Source organism: Lemur catta, chromosome 8 (assembly GCF_020740605.2).
Source record: "Lemur catta isolate mLemCat1 chromosome 8, mLemCat1.pri, whole genome shotgun sequence".
NCBI classification, from domain to species: Eukaryota; Metazoa; Chordata; class Mammalia; order Primates; family Lemuridae; genus Lemur; species Lemur catta.
The window spans coordinates 57,166,308-57,187,952 of record NC_059135.1 but is presented as its reverse complement, the minus strand read 5'-3'; the positions used below and the strand labels follow the sequence as shown (position 1 = coordinate 57,187,952).

General features: G+C 41.1%; 1 protein-coding gene across 2 annotated transcripts in view; it reads right to left on the bottom strand.

The window, feature by feature from the left end:
- STK39 (serine/threonine kinase 39) overlaps nucleotides 1-21,645 on the bottom strand; it is a 271,677-nt gene that overhangs the window by 144,225 nt on the left and 105,807 nt on the right. For both annotated transcript variants that reach the window (XM_045559830.1, XM_045559831.1), the window contains exons 9-10: nucleotides 21,277-21,325; nucleotides 21,109-21,174 (exon numbers count right to left, since the gene is read on the bottom strand). In XM_045559830.1, the coding sequence (XP_045415786.1) occupies nucleotides 21,109-21,174; nucleotides 21,277-21,325 (115 nt within the window). The remainder of the gene's footprint in view (nucleotides 1-21,108; nucleotides 21,175-21,276; nucleotides 21,326-21,645) is intronic.

Genomic DNA, 21,645 nt, shown 5'->3' with positions numbered 1-21,645 from the left:
GGAAAATGTTTATATTTTCCTAAGCCTTGAGTAAAGAACCCAAGAATCACTGACTTTATAGTGACTCCTGCTTCGGCACCAATGATGCCATTACCAACTAGTCCACTTTGGTGATTATCAATGTGTGCAGTCAAAACATTTCCAAGCCAACCAAATTTCAAATGTCCTCTTCCTAATTCCAACACAACTGTAGCAAGATCCTACTTACCACTTTGAAGTACATGTTGGAAAAACAAACTTTCTAGAATGGTGTCCGGCATTACTGAGCCTCAGTCATAACTGCTGGAGTTAAACGTGATCACCTCTGAGTCATGAGCACCGTTTGGGAGATGTCTTGACCCCATGATGTGACAACCTGTGACCCACTTTTGGAAAACTCCCTTTCTCCAGGGTTCTCTCACTGTAGTCAAACAATGATGGAGCACTTTTGCTAATGTTCCAGAATTTCAAAGACTGGGGGCGATAAAAGTCACTCTTCCCTTCAGAAGGGCTCTTCTTTGGTCTGTCAGAGGCAAGGAATTGCTACTATACTCATTAACACTTCTTAATAAATCAGTATGCATTATTGATGCATATTTCAATTCCCATTGCGAACATCACATTTCTATCATACTGTGAGTTTAAAAGTGCACTCTGGGTAGGAGCACTATCTACTTTAATTCTAGGTGAAGTATATAGCACCACACATCATGTTTTAAGAAAAAGATAATGAATTAACAAGAGCCAAATTTACAGCACACTTATTCTGAATTAGGCACTAACTTAAGTTTGTGGAGTGTTCCATTTCATAATCACAACAATTCAGTGATGTAGGTGCTATCACTACTACTCCACTTTTCAGCTGAGGAAGCTGGGCTTTGAAGAGGTTAGGTAACATTTGCTACTGAATGAATACCATTGTTGAACCTTTACTGAATGTACCATGTACCATGGTACCATGAGTACCATGACTGGAACCTAGGAAGTCTGACTCTTTATTCTGTTGTTATATAATATTTGATACATACAAACAACATACATTCATATATGTAACTTCTGAATTATAATAATACGCAACTTAAAATATTGCTATAGTGACACACATGCCCCTCCCCTGTCCCAGCCCTAGTTATTACCATGAATTTTGTGTTTTGTCCTTTACCTACTTTTTACCTTATTTTTTAGAGACAGGGTCTCACTCTGTCACCCAGACTGGAGTGTAGTTGTGCCATCATAGCTCACTGCAGCCTTGAACTCCTGGGCTCAAATGATCCTCCTGCCTCAGCCTACTCCCAGGTAGCAGAGACTACAGGCGTGCACCACTATGCCTGGCTACTTTTTTTATTTTTTGTAGACATGGGGTCTCGCTATGTTGGCCAGGCTGGTCTCAAACTCCTAGCCTCAAGCATTTCTCCCATCTCAGCCTCCCAAAGTCCTGGGATTACAGGTGTGAGACACCATGCCCAGCCTGCTTTTTTAAAAAATAAAATCTCAAAAGTATATCCCTAAACAGTTTATCATTTAGTTTTGCTTATTTTTGATCTTTATAAAAATGGTGTCATTCTGACAATAGTCTTTTGCAGCTTTGCTCCTTTTTACTCAGCATTACATTTCTGAAACTCATCTATACTGTTCATTCCCACTGCTGTGTGATGGTCAGATGTGTGGATACACAACATGTATTCATTCTCCTGTATAAGTTTATCTGGGCTATTTTCTTATGCTTACAATCACAAACATTGCTGTTTTGAACATTCTTGTAAACATCTGGTGGCATGGTGTACAAAAGTTTCTCTGGATATGAAATGTTCTAAGTGTAAAACTGCTGGGCTACAGGATATGGACACACTTTTTATAGGAAGGTGCCATATTCTCTTCCAAATTGGTTGAGCCAATTTTCACTCCCACCAGCTGTTTATAAGACATGCAACCATTCTTGCTCTGCTGCCCAGGATAGAGTGCAGTGGTGTGATCATAGCTCACTGCAACCCCATACTCCTGGGCTCAAGTGATCCTCCTTTCTCAGCCTCCCAAGTAGCTGGGGCTACAAGCATGCACCATCGTGCCCAGCTAATATTTCTATTTTTTGTACAGACGGGGTCTCACTCTTGCTCAGGCTGGTCTCCAACTCCTGAACTCAAGCAATCCTCCTGCCTCGGCCTGCCAGAGTGCTAGGATTACAGGCATGAGCCACCTCACCCAGCCTAGAGATGCAACAGCTCTACATCCTGAGCAAAATAAGGTATTATCAGGCTTATTAATTTTTGCTGATCTAAGAAGGGTAAAATGGTACCTAGTTTTTCTGATTTCCATTGTGTTGAATACTAATGATGTTGTGCATCCTTTGAAGTGACTCTGAGCCATTTGTATTCTTTATCTGGGAAAAGCCTGTTTTTAAGAGTTATGTTCATTTTCCCATTGACTTGAAGAAGTACTTTACGTATTTTGAATACCAAGCACTTGTCTGCTGTATGTCTTAAAAATACCCTTTCCCAGTTTGAGGTTTGTCTTCCTATTGCATTAATGGTGTCCTCCAATGAACAGCTGTCCTTAACTTTAATGTAGTTGACTTTAACAATCTTTTATGAATAGACCTTTTGAATCTTATTTAAGAAAACCTTCTGTGCCCCAAGGTAATAAGTTTTGTGTTTTTAAAAGTTTTAAAGTTTTGCCTTTTACATTAAGTTTTTAATCAGTTGAGAAAGAAGTTATACATGTGGTGTGGGACAAGATGTCTTTTCATATGGATGTATATCTTGTCCCAGAACTCCTTAATAGAACGGTCCCTCCTTTCCACATAGATCTATAATACATCTTTGTCATATGTTAAGTTTTTCTTATATATGATGGTCTATTTCTGGGTTCTTTATTTTAGTCCATTGATCATTTGTCTGTCCTTAATATCACAATGTCTCATTGAACTACATTGTGTATTCTTGAGCCTTTACTCTTCAAATAAATTTTAGAATCAGTATCAAGATTCTTAAAAATCTTTGCAGAAAATTTGATTTGGAACAGTATTGACTCTACCAGTCAATCTGGGGATAACTGGCTTCCTTACTGTATTGAGTCCTCTTATCCATGACTATGGCTTTTCTGTCCACTTGTTAGGTTTTCTTCAGTGTCTTCCACTAAATTTTATACTTTTTCTCCCTAAAATTCTTATATACCTTTTGTTAGATTTAAGGTACCACAAATAATCAATAATAACCTGTTCTGTCTGATACCTATAGCCTATACAACTACTTAGTCTATTTGTTTTTCTTGATTCGGTTTTGGGAAGTTATATTTTTCTTTAGAATTCATCCATCTTGTCTACATATTTGGCATACAGTAATTCATAGTTTATTACAGGTTTCTAAAAATCTGCTGAAACTATAATTTATTTGTAACATCTTTTTGATTGCTTCCAATTTCACTAATTTTTGTTCATACCTTTATCAATTCCTGCCTTGCATTTTCTTCAGATTAACATTGTTCTTTTTCTAATTCAGGTTAGTTGCTCAGCTTATTAATTTCCATTTTCCTTCTTCCTGAAGAGACCTTTAATGTAGGTCCTTTAAGTACAAATTTTGTTTTTGTTCATCTGAAAATATTTTAATTTTGTCCTCATTCTTGAAAATTTTAATTTTCTCTCAATACTTTTAAGACATTAAGTAATTCCTGTTTTAAGGCTTTGATAGTTGCTACTGAGATATCTGATGTCAGTCTAGTTATTATTTCCTTACAGGTCATCGGTTTTACTTCTTTAACTGATTTTAAGATCTTATCTTTATCTCTGGGGTTCTGCCATTTTACTTCAAAGTATCAATGTGCAGATTTCTTTTGTATTTGTGCTCAGAATATTTTTCCTATTTCTATGGACTGATAGCTTTCATAACTTCTGGAGAATTATTCAAATATTACCTCTCCTGCATTTTCTCTCCTGTGTTTCTCCAATACTATGTTTAGGTTTAAGCCACGATTTCTCATTCTGTATTCCACATCTTTTAACCTTTCTCCTAATTTTCATCTCTCTGTCACTCTGTGAAGTCTTTGTAATTTCTTCATTTCACCTGTGTCTAATTTGTCTAATCCTCAAATCTTTTTTTCATCTGTCTAAACCCTTCCTTTGTGTATTTTTTTGTTTATTGTTTTAACAGTTATTAAGTTTAATTTCTGAAAGCTGTTTTTCAAATCTGCCTGATTTCCACATACACCCCCTCCCCCTCAGGGACAGGGTCTCACTCTGTCACCCAGGCTGGATTACAGTGGCATCATAATAGCTCAACATAACCTCCAATTTCTGGACCCAAGAGAGCCTCCTGCCTCAGCCTCCCAAGTAGCTAGGACTACAGGCATGCACCACCACGCTCAGCTAATTTTTCTATTTTGTGCAAAGATAGGATCTTGCTTATGTTGCCCAGGCTGGTCTCAAACTTCCGGAAGGCCTCAAGCAATCCTCCTGCCTCAGCCTCCCAAAGTGCTGGGATTACAAGCATGAGCCACCACACCTAGCCTTGCCTGGTCATTTTTGATATTTTTTTCCTTGTTCATTTTGGTGATTCTTTTATTTCTTTAGACATTTATATATGGTTGTTTTTACAGGATGCAGAATATTAACAATTCCAGTATCTGAATTTCTTAGAGAACTTAAATCAGTTGCTTACTTCTAATGCTTTATTTATCTTTGGAGGAAAGTGTTCCTTTAAAGAAGATTTGTGTTTGCTTCTGCCAAAAGCCAGGAGACACCATCCACTTAGACACATTCTGGGCATCTTTCAAGTCGCAGGATTACAGGCTTAATTCAGGAGTCTCAGGCTCAACTTTTAATTGTCAAATTTAGAAATATATAAAACATCCATGTATGAATAAACAAGTTAGACACAGCTCTCTTCCCTTGCTGCTGCAGAGCTGACACGAGCACCTCCCCTCAGGCAGTCCCAGCCTACACACAGCACACCACTCTGTTTCAGACTCCAGATTCTTCTGTCTCTTCTTCGTTCTTTTATTTTTTTCTCTTTTTGGCCTCCACTTTCTGTGAGCCCAAAAATGCAATATAATCAGTGTTTAAGGTAAAATCTAGTTATTAGGAAACGGAAAGGCCCTCAGATTATCCGATCTGTCATAATTCAAGGAGCAGGAGTCCTTGAATCTGCAATAGTACGCCCAATACTAAAAGAGTAGCTACAGTGGTATTGATAAAATAGCCCAATTTATTTTATTTCTCACATGCACACTGTGAAGAAAAAAATACTCTAAAACAAGCAAAATTCATTCCAAAACCGAGCAATTTTATCCTTATAAATTCAAAAAGAAGTTTTCAATATCAATTTGAATTCCACTTTCCAATGCTTCTGTATTTCCTAAGGCTACTGGAAGTTTAAAGATGACATGCAATGTAAGAGCTTTCCTTACCTTCAATTCCAACACAAAAGACCTGCCCTCCCTCCCTCCAAATACTGCGAAGAAATAAGAACGTCATTGAATCTTGGTTGAAGCAGGCTTGAAAGACATCTGGCGCAGCCTCCCAGTAAGCCCGAAATAAGTCCCATCGTGTTCATTCATCTGTCCAACATCTGCTAAGCACTTATCTTGCCATATACCATGCTAAGCACTGAAGACAGAGAACCAAATAGGATGGTCCCTGCTCTTCAAGGAACTTAAAATCCATTAATTCTTATTTTTGTCATGTAGCTTCAGCTTAAGCAATATTTTTTTAAAAAAAGAAAAGAAAAGAAAATCACTGCACCAGGAACCAAAAGTAGAAATGGGGGTCTTAGTCACTGACTAAAAGTCCATTCAATCACCACAGAATTCAGTATCTCCCTCTCTACACCAACAAGACGGGTTCAGACCAGTGGTCATCAAACTGGACTCTCTGAACTCCTAAGGTTCCTCAAAAACCCCTATATTCAAAATGTTGGATTCCCGATTAAGATCTTTTTGGTGCTTCACAGAATTTTGGTTTGGATCACTGTTTCACAACCACGTCTACCTCCTGGTGCATATAAAAAATGATAGTATCTGTGCAGCATACTGAGATCAACTGATGAAGTGATTCGCAGCAACTGGCCGCAGAACCTCGGCCATCTCAGCCCCTGCCAGCTGCCCTGGGGAGTGAGGGGACTAATTTCAGGGCTCACCTGTCCCCACTCCGGGTGCATCAGTGTGCTCTGGCCACCAGGTGGGAAGCTCTGGTTGAGAAGAAAGACAGGGTACCTTCCAATTCTAGAAATTCTTTATAATTTTTATTTCAGTCTATTTAATATTTGGCCAGTTTACACTATTAGAAATTTTCCTATAAAATGAGCATCAAATTATTTCCAAATAACCCCCTCTCCATTGTCCAAACAGAAACGTTCCATACCACTTCATCTCCCACCCCATACTAGGGTATGCCAAAGGCCCCGTCAACATGTTGGATTGCCACACGCCTTCCTATATCATGCATCAAACAAAGGAGCACTATGTAGATGATAAAAATGAGTGCCCACATTAATAATGCCAGTCAGTGCACTCTGGAGACAGATATGCCCACTTTAATGATGAATATAAGATCTATTAAACAATGTCCAAAAAAGCCATGGTAAAAAGTACTGTGGCTCTGTTTCACGTGGTGTAACCCAGCTAGCAACTGGCAGAGCACGACCAAATAAGCCCAACGTTACACACAACCAGGAGGGGCCGCTGCAGCAGCATTCGGAGTGAAGAGGGAGAACTGTAAATGGCAGAGAGGTGGAAACAGCATTGTCCAAAGGCCGGTAGGTAAAGGGGGGAAAGCGGCAGATGAAATGTGGGCATTTTAGTTACAGCTGTATGGTCATAAAGCAGGACTATCAAACAGGTTTTCTGTAAAGTGAGTTTAGCAATATGCCTTCTTCCCAAAGCAGGAGACAGAACAGGGGGTCTGTCTCCATCACTTGTACCACCATCACCTGGCCTGCTTATGAAAAATGCAGAGTGCTGGGTCATGTCCCCAGACCTACAGAATGTGAATCTCTGGCCACGTGGCCTGCGTATTTGCACAGTAAGTTTCAGAACCAGTGAAGTAGTCGTTAAGTTTCAGTAAGGAAAAGGGAGCTAGGTGGATACCTCTTGAGAAGATAAATAACAGAAAAGCAGGAGGGACCCCAACCCCATGGAAATAACACAAAACAGGAAACTTCAATGGGAAAGGGGCTGATTTAGATGTAACTTATTACTGAAAACTTTTACTTTGTTCTAACAGACAAATTCATTATAACTTTTAAAAATCCACTAAACAGGGAACCCTTTCTAATTACAACTTAAAAATTCATCAGTAAATGAGGAAATCAGAAATCTTATTAAAACAGAAATAAATAATTGAGTTCTAAGTGAATGTCAGTAACTCCAAGTCCTTAAGGAAACCAGTAAGACTGTATATGTTGGCCAAGGAGCAAGAACAATTTTATCTAAAGAACAAGGTTGTAGCTGCTGTCTTATTGTGCTCTACAGAGACAGGAAGGAAGAATGAAAGAGCAGGATGAAATTCACTAACCTCAGCCAACAATTTCCTTAAAAAAATAAATGACAATCCTCATATGACATTTAAATACTTCCTTATGTTTGCTTGTATAATACACAATTTCTTCCTTACAAAACCTTCCCTAATGCACAATAAGGAAAGAGAGGAGAAGGCAAGAAGGTATTTATGGAATCCCTGTGACGATCCAGACGCTGCATAAGCATTTGGTGCAAACTGTCCCGTTTCAACTTCATAAAAACCCTTGGAGGCTGGGAAGGTGAGGAAATCAAGGCTCTTAGAAGCTGTGTGACTTGCCCAGGGTTCAAAACCAGCCAAAGTGGCCAAGCATGGTGGCTCATACCTATAATTGTAGCTACTCCAGAGGCTGAAGCAGGACTGCTTGAGCCCAGGAGTTCAAGGTTACAGTGAGCTATGAGCATGCCGCTGCACTCTAGCCTGAGTGAGAGAGAGAGACCACGTCTGTAAACAAAACAAAAACACACAAACCAAAAAGAACAAACGAATCAATTGGCCAAGGGGCAGGCAGGACGTAATCTCAAGATTAAACATACTTTTTTAAAAATATCCTATGCAATGACTCAGGAAAAATGGGGTTTCCAACTCTAAAAGTTATGAGTAGTTAAGACCATAAGGGATCTGAACCAGGAGACTAGCACAGAATGAAAGCAAATACAAGAGGAAAAACTCAGCATTGAAACTGTATACCTTGGTGCTATCCTTGACTGTAGAAGCTGGTCGTGACCAACACCTGGCACAGCATGAATGGCTGACATTGGCCCTCCATAACGAGCACTCTACAGCCACAAGCCAAGGGATGATGAAATGGCTTGGTCATTACTTTCAGGCTGGCAGCTGGTTTATCATTTGTTTGTTCTGGACAGAAGAGATTACAGTGACCGAGTAATGGGCAAAAATGCCTCCTAACACTGCACACTCAGCCCAGGCCCCACACTGAAAATAATTCTGTGTCCAAGGGCAGGCTGAACAACAGGGCTCCCCGTAGTTTTCACTACCGATGGCTCTCTCCTGACTACCTTTAATGGCCCCAAGAGTTCAGGACCCTAAGCTGGGACCTACATAATAAACTCTATATCGATCAGCTTGAAGTACCCGGTACATTCTCATCTCTCCTTAACTTACTGAAAGTCTCAAGGTTGCAAAACTGCCAGAAAATCTGGAATTCTCTCTAAAAACAGCTAACTGCAGATCTAGGAAAAAATGAAATAAAATAAATGTACACGAATAACATTTCAATGCCAAAAATAAATAAGAATATTAAATACCATATGCTAGGCACTGAACTAAGCATATGTATGTGTATGTGAGTGTGTGTGTTTGTGTATCTAAGTAATATATTATTCTACAGATGAGAGACCTGAGACTCAGGCTGGAATCTGAAATACAATACCTCCCATTTTAAGCATCAGTAAGGCAACATGCATCAATAATTATAAGCCATATATTCTTTGACCAAGCAATTGTGTTCCTAGGAATATAACCTAACAAAATACATAATATTTGTGCAATAACACATGTCCATGTATAATAATGTTCATCCCAGTGTGGTTAACAAAAAAATTAGAAACAATTTAAATGTCCATCAAGAAAAAATTATTATAGTCACTCCTGTAGGCGAATATTATGCAGCTATTAAAATGATTATGCAAATCTATGTTTGTTGACACAAAAAGATATCCATAGATACCTTACATAAAAAATGCAGGGAAGCTGCAGAACAATAAATATGATGTGATTCCAATTTTATTTTCTGCAGAAATGACTCCTCAAGCTGAAATTGAGGTTTGCTGAGGATGGAAAGTACTGACACTTCCAAACAGGGAGCAGCAGCATGTACAAGGGCCGTGGGCAAACCGACACATGGAGAACTCAGGGTGGAACATGCAAGAAAAGGCTTAAAAGCAAGGAAGGCACCAGACCATGCCAAGCACTGGAGGCCCATTTAAGGATTCTAGTTTCACCTTCGAAGAATGAGAAGCCACTGAACAGTCTGCATGTCACAGACAAGGCACAGGGGGGGTTCAACTGCCACTCAAGGTTACCCCAGGAGCAAGTGGAAGAGCCCGGGCTAGCTGGAGTCTGCCTCAAGAGCTGAAACTTGGTCTTAACCTTCAAGCACAGACTTCTGTGGTCTCAGCGTCCCGACCAAGAGCTACTCCTGGGCCTTTCCTCTTTCCTTTGTCTATCTCCTACAGCTTTCTACAAAGTCACAAAGAAAGCCCACCCCTCAGCCAACACAACTTCAACTGGCCTTTTAAATTTGGCTTAAACTTAAGGCTGCAGTTTTCATTTCTTAGCTCTTTTATTACTCTGTAAGTTGTACAAGGGCTCCTTTACTTTGTGTATGTCTATATGTGAGAAAAAGAAAACGAAAAGTCATTAGATACTCTTCCATATCAGCATTTGAATTTGTTGGAATTAATTCAACGGGAAGGTCAGAAAATCCTAAATCAAAATGCAACCTGAACCAGGTCCCTTGAATTTTTATTTGTTTTAAAACTACCGAATTTCAAAGTTAAAAAAAAATCATAGGAAAAAATGATATTTCTGGCCTTTAATATAGTCCTGAATCTTTGTCAAACCAATCAAATTTAATTATTCTAAAACAAGCAGACCCTCCCACCCCTTGCTGCCCTCACCCCATTCCCTGTGACTGAATAACCACAATCAATGTAAGAGTCCGGGAAGAAGCAGCACAAAAGGTTTGGCTTCCTCCTCCTGATAATGGACTTCTTCCTTTCCACGTGGTGCACAAAGTTCCATGACTTTCTGTCTCCTCCACCTTCCCTTCTCCAAAATGTCATACTCGTTTTAAAGATTTATAGGATCATGATGCAAAAAGTTTAAATTATTTCCCCTAAATTAAGGGATAAGTAATAGGTAATCCAGAACTACAGAGTATTAACAACTAATTTAAAACTAGTTTTGGAAGCCCTTCCTAGTTAAGTGTGGCTTCAGGTAATAGTAAAATGTATGTGCATCCTGCCTGGGAAAAGAAAGGGACAATAGAGAACACATGCTAGTGCAGGGACTCACCTTTTGCTGTCAAGTAACCCAAAGTGCATAATTCACAATTATTAGACAATAAAATCTACCCATTCTACTTTATGATAAAGTGGCAAAGGTGAAGAGAGTTAATTGCCTCACCCAAGACTCACAGCAAGTTGGTGCTAACAAAGGATTTTAAACCTCGGGTCAGCACAACCCTGAGTCCTACACTTGAAATACAAGAATACGGCATCAGCTGAAAAACATCTTCACTATTCTCTTTTAAAACTAAAAGTAGATGTGCTTTCCCTCTCCTCATGCTCTCACAACAACTCCCACAACAGCTATCCTCTTGACTTCACAATCTTGATTGCTGAATTTCAATTCAAAACATGCTTAGCATTTGCTAATGGACCAAGACACTGTGCTGGGCACCAGGAACATAGGGAATAATCTGACATCATTCCTGTTTCCAGAGAATTCAGAGTCCGGTGCAGAAAGTAAAAGTGTATGGAAGTAAACTGTAAATGACACTAAGTGCCATAACGGAACCACGCTCAAGGTACAGAAGTCGTACAGGCAACGGACTGATGAACTGTGCAGGGTGGATGGTATGAGAAAGATTCACAGAAGAGGGGCTAGGCCTGGAAAGACACAAGTTCGGGGAGAGGTCTTCTAAAGAAAGGGACCAGTACATGCACCTTCATGGAAAACACAAGTGGGCGTTTCAGGAGGGCATTGGTAGAAAAGCAGAATCAGGAATTTGGTAAAGGTGTGTCACAGCCCGAGGTGGCCAGTGGTCAAAGGAAAGGCTGGAGACACAGACCATGGGAAGCCTTGTGTGGACCCCACCCTCCAGATGACGTGGACCTGATCCTTTAAGTGGCAGGAACTTGTATCTTATCCTATAATTGACAAGAAGCCATGGAAGAGTTTGAAATCCAGGAGAAGAAGGTACAATCATATTAGTTTTGACAAGATCAAAAACCCATCTGCTGATAACATGTTATACTAGTTTTTCTGCAACTCTAGTGAAATTCCTTTCCATTCTTCGTGGTTTATCTACTTCCAGAAGAAATTGTGTACTCAGGTTAGAGGGGCTGGGAGGCTGAAGAAAGGCCAGATGCCTTAGGGGCAGTCAGCCCCTGAAGGGCCACCAGGAGGCTCAGGGAGCACTGGGTGAAGAGGTGGGGGATGGGCAGGCAGCCGGGGACTTCTCTCAGCACGCCTATGCCAATTAAGTTCCAGAAAAGTTAGCTCACACACACAAGCTTTCAGAAAAGTTAGCAAATTTCCCAAAGGCAAAAGTGAAGCACATAACGCATGTGAATATACAGACCTCAAAAATCTAACTGGATGTGAAACGAGGCCACTGACTCTGCCTATTCATTTCCAATAACAGAAAACAATCAGTTTTCTACAAAGTAAATTCGTAAAAACTGTCTCTTACCATACTTTCAGAATACATGACCTTATTTCTAAATCTCCGAAAGTGAACCTCCACGATCTGTAAAAGTTTACAAAGCTTATTGTCTTTAAAAGATATCTCAGTCTAAAAATATAGGTATTGCCCCTCAATGGGGAACATCAAGCCACAGTTTCCAGAGTGGATCCTTTCAGCTCCAAATGCAACTAGAAAGGAGCCCTTGTCCCAGAATACATGCTTTTTTTTAACGCAATTCACCAATCGAAAGTAATTCTCTGTGATGCTCTTCCCCCTTGCTCTTTCCTCTACTCACTTCTGCCTAATTCGGCCCCAGCACAAACACCAGTCACGCTCCCGACAGCAGGCACAGTGCAAAAAGAAGAAATCCACCGCTGCAAAGGGTTTTGCAGACTCGAAAGCAATTCCCGGCCGCAGACTCCGGGTAAATGACCTGTGCTGACAGCACCCCCTAGTGACCACGGCTCGTCTCTAACCAAACGAACCCCACCTTCCAAACGGACTGAAGAACAAAGCATTTAACATTCAAAATTAATGAAAACATCAGTGAGCTTACACACTCTGGGGACACCTGTCCCAGGGTCAGTCCCTGTAAAATCAGTAACTTTAAACCCTCCGGTCTGCTCTCTCGGCTCTGAAACAGGAGAAATGACGCCCTCGCCCACCCGGTCCCCGTCGCCGACACTCGCCGCCCGCGCGGGCGGCCGCGAAGCCGCAGGACGCGGAGGAAACGCAACGCTGCGCGCGCTCGGGCCCGGGTCGCCGGGAGCGTTTCATACTAAACCCGCAGCACGTGCGGCCACTGGGGAGGTCCGTTCCCTTCTGCACGGTTGTCATCACACACTTCCACTCCCTCTTGCCTCGACTCGCTCAGCTCTGGGGAGCACTGCGGCCACCGAAAGGTTTTCTGGAAACTTCCTGCCGCCACCCGGACCCGACCACGGCGCGGTGGAGGCTGTCCACGCCCGTCCTCGACCCCGAGACTCTTGTTTTTGACATGAATTATGTAAAGCACAAGCGTTAGATGACTCTGATTTCTTAACAGAAAAATGTAATTTAAAATAAAAGTGGTAATTATAAAAAGCATCCCACGTCAGCCCCCCGCCCAGTGAAACGCTACCCCAACTGACCGACCGGCGTGCCTGGTGTCCGCGACCCCCAGCTCCGACACACCCGCGACCCCCAGCTCCAAGGCCGAGCCCCCCGCAAAGGCCGCTTCTGCTCCCACAGCCCCCTCGCCCGCGCGGCCCGAACCCACCGCTGCCCTCTGCTGGGGACACTCGGAATTTGAAATCGCCCTGTTTCTTCTCTGGTTTCTGGGCAGTATATAACCTTCGATATCTTGTAAATTAATTATAACGTTCCACGAGAGGTAAAAAAGCGATTCTGCAGAAACTTAGGGCAATTTCCCTTCTTATGGACTAAAAGAAGAGACAAATGGCAGCAAACTGGGCTGACTACTATATGACGATGTGGCTGGCCGTGGCCAAGGCCCGACCTCAATCTTCAGGCCTGCGAAGTGAAGCGTGGTGAACCAGGAGATATTTCATTCTGGTCCTTCTCAATTTTAAAAGCCTGTAACCCTTTAAGGATGGCTTAACTAACTTTTAATATTTGGTTTTTCTTTTCTGCTCTTATTTCAAAATATTTACAGCTTTTATAGTCTTAACATATCATCTGGACTATCTTATCTAGCATATTTTATAGTCATAACTTCATTGGCTGTGGTAAGGCTGCAGTAGTTGAGATAAATGTGAACCAAGTACCCAGCCAGCATGATGCATGAAGGTATACAACAAATATTACTTTTCTCTCTCTCACCCCTCCCAACGTCCCCAATGTAACCGCACCATGACCTTTCCCATACCAGCACATACGCTATGCCCATATCCTAAAGCGTTTATTCTCTACTACTCTTTGATTTTTGCATGTCTTGTGATGCTCATGTGCTCCCCACTGACAGGCAAGTTTCACGGCCTGGGCTGTGTACCAGCACCTGCACCTCAGTGCCCACTGCTGGGAGCGCAGATTATAATGGTAGCAAATGTTACAGCAGCACCAATCATAAGAGCTACAAAAACAGTAATGACACTATAATAACAAAACTGTAATAATAAAAGCAATATGTGTGATTATAAAAAATAATAAAATTCACTATTATGATAACCTGTGTCGCTTTTTGATTATTTTGTCCCAACCACTGTATTAGACATGTCCTACGTGTTACCTAATGTAGTCCTCCCAAACACAGGTAGGTAGTATCACGCTGGCCATTTCATGAATGAGAAGCTGAGCTTCTGACAGGTATTTGACACCTGTCAAGGACACCTACCAGTAACACCTACCAAACTCTCACTAGCCATCTCTCCCCATCAGCATCTCCAAAGCCCTTTTATCACCTCATTCCCTCCACCCTTGCCGAACAGACTTCCCAGTGTCCTACAACGATGCTACACCAGGCCCTAATGCGCATGAGCTGCATGGACACCCCCCTTGTACATGTTAAACGGTGGACTACCCACTCTGACAGTGACCAACGTGCCCCCCTTTCCCTGTGTATACCATGTAACTCTGCCTACCCTCTTTATCTATATTTCCTTCCTGTCCACTCCCTTCTCTGATTTCTTCTTAAGTATAATTTAGTGGAAAGAGCACAGAACCAGAAATAAGAATGGGAGTTCACTCCTGCCTCTTACTAACCGTGTGACCTTGGGCAGGACCTTTTCACCTCTCACACCTTCATCTATAAAGTGTGACCGTAGCACCTGCTCTGTCTTCAAACACAGTTGTTTGGAACAAATAAGGAAGCATACATGAAAGTGCTCTGAAAGCTATCAAAGAACGCCAGCTGTCTGTGCATTTAATTCTTACTACTCCTACTCTTAGGCTCTTCACAAACACACACACCACCCTTCTCAGGGCGGAGAGGGTTTGCTGCAGTGAGAGAAAGCTCTGGTTCTTGCCCATTGCTGGCAACACCTTGATAGATCCGAAAAGAAAGCATGAAGATGGGTGACTAGGCAACAGCAATGAAATAACTATTGTAATCCTCTTCCTTCTTTCTGTAGGCTTCTATGGGCCTTTTTCTCCATCCCATCCACACCAACAATAATAAATAATCTTCACCACCCACCCTCACCCCACGCCACCTACAGGACTCTTTGCTCTCTCCCGATTTCACTGTGTACTTCCAAAATGTCCAGTATTCTGTAGCCACAATAACCATTCTCCCTGTTTACATGATAATCACAACGCCACTGTTGACTGAGCACCCATTATGTGTCTGACACAGTGCCAGACACCCTGCACGGATCACCTCTTACCCTCAGGGCAACACAATGTAAGTACTGCCAGCTGCAGCTCCCCTAAAGGATCCAGACCTAGCTGTTGCTGATTCCAGACCAGATGCAGGGGCTGGAGCAGCACCACCTCCACTTCCTGCCTAAATCTGCCAGTAAAGTATTCTCTGTACATGAGATTGGTTATAAATCATAGGAAAATCCTATCATTAATAACCTATGAATGCACAGCCATCATGACATAAAGCATAACTGTTTCCTCAAAATAAGATTAATTAGCCAATACAGTAAATACATTCACTTTACCTTTTAATGTTTAATGTAATGAATGCATGTAATGTTAATGAAGCCCTCCTGTTAAGAAATAACACTTGTGTTTACAACAAAGAAATTGGCAGGTACTACCTTAAGCATGTGATCAAAGTTAATGTCACCACTAAAGGAAGAAATCAATATCATGTGCTCTTCTTAACATGATACACTGAAAAAACACAGCATCACTTCTGAGCATGCTTGCCAAAAAGTGCACAAACTGAATCTAACCATGAAGAAACACCAGACAAATCTGAACTGAGGAACATTCTACGAAATAACTGGCCTGTACTCTCCAAAAGTGTCACAGTGTGTAGGAAAAAGAGACTATTCTAGATTAAAGGGGACTAAAGGAGATACAACAACTAAATAATTCTGGATTGGATCCTGGACCAGATAAACGACATTAATCAGAATATTGGCAAAATTAGCAAAATTTGAATAAGATCTCAAAATTAAATGTTAGTATTGTATCAGTGTTAATTTCCTGATTTTGAAACTTATACTGTTGTTATGTATGAGAGCATCTTGTTTTCCAAAAATACACACTGAAGTATATTTAAAGGGCATTATGTCTGAAACTTAACATGAAATGTTTTAAAATAAAGAGTGAGAGAGACAATATACACAGAAATCCTTCATACTATTTTTCTAACTTTTTGTAAATCTGAAATTATTTCAAAATAAAAAGTAAAAACAAATAGGACAAGTCATCAGCACATAGTAAGTATTAAATAAACGTGAATTGTAATCTTCTTACCCACTGATTCCTAAGCACAAGGGGGGACCAAGAACCCTGGAGCCTTAACATGAAATCAATGTTACAGACTAATAAGAAGTTCTCAGACCCACAAATAATGTCTCAGTGTTTCTAATTCACAGTGGTTCCACCCAAAGATGGCAGTGATAAGACACCCTTTCCTCCTTCTGATAATGACTAACCATTTCTACCTTCTCAATTTCATGATTAAGAAAATTCAAGCAAAATCCTCCAGTACTTGTACTTCCGATGAAAACAAAGGCAACCACAATGATAAGAACGGCGTGTTACATTTCTCTGCCTCATCCCTTCTCTGGCCAACATGCTTTCTGGCTCAGCAGCTGGCATTTGGACATTTGTGTCGCTTCTAGACCCCTGCTCCCTGTGCTGCCATATGTGGGTCTTAGAAAACCACAGAAAGCATATTAATGTGTGAATGTGGTGATTCAAGGTTCTCGGCCGGGCGCGGTGGCTCACGCCTGTAATCCTAGCACTCTGGGAGGCCGAGGCGGGTGGATCGCTCGAGGTCAGGAGTTCGAGACCAGCCTGAGCAAGACCCCGTCTCTACTAAAAATAGAAATAAAAATTATCTGGACAACTAAAAATATATATAGAAAAAAAAAATTAGCCGGGCATGGTGGCGCATGCCTGTAGTCCCAGCTACTCGGGAGGCTGAGGCAGGCGGATCGCTTAAGCCCAGGAGTTTGAGGTTGCTGTGAGCTAGGCTGACGCCACGGCACTCACTCTAGCCTGGGCAACAAAGTGAGACTCTGTCTCAAAAAAAAAAAAAAAAAAAAAAAAAAGGTTCTCATCACTAACAAAACTTAGAAGACATCGGCTAACTCTGAGGATTAAAAGTTCCTACAGGAGATGCCCACAGCCCTAAGCATCCACCTTCAATTTTACCAGGACTGACTCCCTCCGCACCTAGTGAATCCAGCAGGGTAAATGATGAAACACCACGTGGCTGAGCTTTCAACCCCAAAAGACAGTTGGACACAGGCCCCAAGAGAGTCACACAAGAGGCAGTGATGGCTATGAAGACTTTTCTTCTCATGCACAAGATGGTGAAAAGTTGAAAAGTTACATCAGATGCACTTAACTCTATTCTCAGCAGTCATTATTAGCAGGCTCTCATTTAGAATACATAGAGCGTCCTGGTGTCCAGCAATATCCAATCTCTCATTATCCTTCACCAAATGCCTGGGGTCAGACAGAATTTCCATTTCATAGACAGAAAAATTAGAGCCAAAGAAAATCAACATGTTCCCTAAACTACACTATCTGTCAACAAAAGAACCCAGAATAGACCAAATGCTCTGCCTCCAGGAAGAAAACAAATATCCTTAATTTCTACAATTATCAAACACACACAAAAACATCATTCTACATACTAAATTACTAGAAAAGCCACAGTGATCTGTTCCCATTTTATATTTGTGTGTGTGATTTAGAGAAAATCTGGATGAAGACAAAACCACCTACTCCCATGGAGTTATGTGGCACTCAACCAATGCATCATGTTCTGGCCAAACACGAGTATGACAGGCCTTGGGCTCTCTCTTGCCAAAGGACAGCACTGGGGGGCTCCATGGGACTTTCTAGGAGCAGCCACTATACCAGACCCTCTCTCTCTTTTAAATATGAAAATTACTCGTGTTAAATGTTAAAAATGTATATTAAAAATATCTCTTGATTTTGATTACCATAAGGGAGGAGAAGAGAATGTTGTTTATGACAGCAAATTTCACATCAGTGTGGTTGCCTAAATGTCCAAGAGCTTTGCCAACAGGGCCAGGTGTTGATTAAACACTAGCATATCAATGGACTGTCTGTTTCTATGTGAAAAAACAACAAACTGAGAGGACAAAAATGATAGGACCTACAGCAACAAGTAGCCTCTGAGGAATGAATCTACAGCGTGGGAACTAGAGCAAGATTAATTAGGAGGCACCACAGTGAACAGGAAAGTAAGCAGCTGAGGAGATCTCAGCAAAGAGAAGACCAAGGACAAATAACACTAAAGACTCCCCTAAACCAACTTTTAAACGAAAAGTTACTTAAACACTCTAAGAACCTAAGACAAGCAAAGATGTCCTACAGTAAGAGTTTTTATTGCACATGGTGATTACAATAACATTTACTTCCTGGTGCCCAAGTCTGCATGAGAAGCTTCCAACAAGGAAGGTCATGGTTGCTTAACCAGTTATCACACGTCGGAGGGAGGGAGGGAGGATGCCCAACTAGTAACAGGAATCCTTGGAACAAGCGTATGTCAAGCATTTGGGGGGTTTAAGTGAGTGAAAAACAGAGTTTCAAATAGTTTTTTCATGGTATACCCAAGCACATGTGATCATTCGGTCAGCAAATATTTGTGGGCACTTAATATGAATAAGAAATGCACTGTGATCAATGTTGTCCTGGGCAGTGCCCCTGCCAAAGAACCTACAGGTGAGGGGTGGAGCATAGCTGGTAACCCAAGTGCACTTTAAAATTATGATTATGACAGGAAAACAGCCAACTTTACAAAGCTCAAGAACCAGGATAACATTACAATGGGCCACTCTTTTTTCCATAAGATGCTCAAAAACTAATTTATATTCTCCCTTTACTCTCTGCTATGTGACTCTGAGCTGTGTAGCCACCTTCCATTTGAAGGGGCGGATGATGAAACAAGCCCTGAGGTTTCTGTATAAAATCAAGGAGCAAGTAAATGGCAGAAGACATGGTTGAAAAATCACATCTTTCAATTGTTTAAGACACATACAAAATGAGGTTTAGAATGCACAGCATGCTAATATGTCATAAATAAATTTTTACCCAAAAAAAAAAAGAAAAAAAAAAGGAAAGAAACTTACAGCCTGAAGAGATTCTTCATTTTCTCAAACTGAAGGAAGCCCCAAAGGGAATTAGGGGCTGAACAGTGGGAAAATACAGGTGGTTCGGTCTGGCCGGAGGTTAAAATATAAGGCTGGAAGTTGAAATGGTGCCATAAATTCAAGAACTTGGCCTTTATTAGACAGGAACCATTTTTTCATTTGTTTGCTCTTGTGGTTGTTTTTGTTTAATTTTGGAAACCACTTTTGAGCAATTAAGTGACACAATCAGACAACCTTGTAGTAGCATCTAGGAAAGACTATGAAGCGGGGATGCAGGGAGAATAGTGAAACACAGCGAAGGTGCAGAGGGAAATGCGGAGAGGACGTGGTCAGTGGTTAGACAGGGAAGACAAGTGGGGGAGGAGGTCTCGCATGCAATCCTGGTGCTCGGAGGCTAGGGGCTCAGAAGGAAATCGGGCACGCAGGAAGGTCAGGCTGGGGAGGGAAGAGGAGTTATCTGGAGTCACTGCGATGGAAAGGCTGGTGGCCACATAACAAGGAGCTGGAGTGAGAGGCCAAAGCTGCAGAGAGAAAGCAGCCTGGAAAACACCTCTTGGGGAACAGGTGACAGGATGAGATCAGATGACACTTCCAGCAAAAAAAGTGTAAACCAAAAAGGAAAAAAAAAAAAAAGTATGTTGTGGACACGTACCATACAAGCCAATGGCTTTCAAACAGCTTTTTTTCAACTGTGGCTGACAATTCAGAGACCTGATCACAAGACCCCCTGCTAGACTCTAGCACCCCAACGAATCCTCCAGGATCCTCCCTTCAGTCTGGGGACGGGAAACTGGTGGCACTTCCACTTTCTAATCTGTTGCCTTAGTGCAGCTTTAGCTTCTCTGTGCTGCCCCACTTTCACTGTTCCCTTGGAGGCGTGGCAGGGTCGGGACACCAACCTTTTCCACTCCCAGCCCAGAACCCTGTTCTCCCCACAGAACTCTGCTGCTCCAGGAAAGGTGCCCAGATACCTGCCCAGAGTGGGTCATTTCTTGAAGACTACTTTAAAATCTGTTTAAAACAATTCTACAGCATCAGCTAAATGCATTTTTTTATAGAATATTTTAGAAAAGGCTATGTCTGGAAGTTAACATTCACTTACCTAGGCATGATGAGAAGCAATCTCTAAAGCATATGTCTTTGCCAATTTTATTTACAGCACAGACAACTCAGATTTATACTGGCTTTCTCTGTAAGTATCAAAACGGAGGAAAAAAGAACCTCCCTTTCTAAATCTGTGACCATATTATTTTTAATTATAAATATCTAACATAAGTATAAAACCATACTACACCAAACCAGGGGTTAAATTTTGTGAGGTTTCCTACAATAATGAAATCCATAACTACAAATAAATAAAACTCTAGATAAATACATATATAAATAAATTTACTCATGCATGCCATTTTAAAAAATCTGAAACCTACAATGGAAAATTTTTCAGGTAATCATTAACATAACTTAGTTAACATAAGGTAGACTACAAAAGGGAACACAGGTATTTTATGAGGACATAATTGTATCTTACAGATATTCAAACAACCATTAAAAGCCAGTTTTGGTTTTTATTTTCATCATTTCAAACTGTTTAAAAACTGCCCATTCCTCTTCCGTAAAACCCAAAGGAAAGACATTCAAGGATGTTTTACTTCTTCACTATTTAAACCTCATCACATCCCTCCCTCCCCAACCTTCTTTAAGCAAAGCTGATAAATGGAAAAATGAGACCATTTGAGTTTCACATTGTTTCCACACCCAAATGCATAACAACAAGCTGAGATAACCAAAAGGCAAATGTAGCTATATGAGTGATCACTAACTAGATAACCTCCAAATAGCATATCCGGACTATGTGGAAATCTTTTTCCTATTTTTCTGTGGGTTTCATTTCCCTGAGGGTGAATGGCCCCTACAGAGTCATGAGAGCCGATGGCGCTTACCTTTTTGGCTCTTTGGGCTATGTCTGGTGTTCTTGTCAGAAGCTTCTCAATCAGGTACTCTCTGTTCTGCAAAACAAATAATCCCACCAGTTTAACATCAAATATGATACATAGAAATTCATAGTGATTTCAAAATAGCAGATTTACGTGGGTTTTTAAGCATGTTACCTTGGCTTTCTGGAAGAATTTGCATTTTAAAAGTTCTGCTGCTGTGGGCCTGAAAGATCAATAATAAATTAGAGTTGAAACAATGACCACTTAATAAATGCACTGCCTTGATGAAACAACTTAACCTTAGAGTATTTCTGGGAGCCCAATTTTAGGAATAGCAAAACCAGAAACTAAATTAATCATAAGCTGGCACCAAATAAAATAGTGCCAATTTTCTAGTACTTTCCAAACACCTCTACTGCAAAACACATAAACTCCTGTAACTTAAGTGCTTGGGGTATAATCAATTTTCCATCCTTCATCTTTACACTTCACTAAGTGAATTCAGTGTTTCTAAAAGGTGGCAGACTGACATGTCTGTGAGCT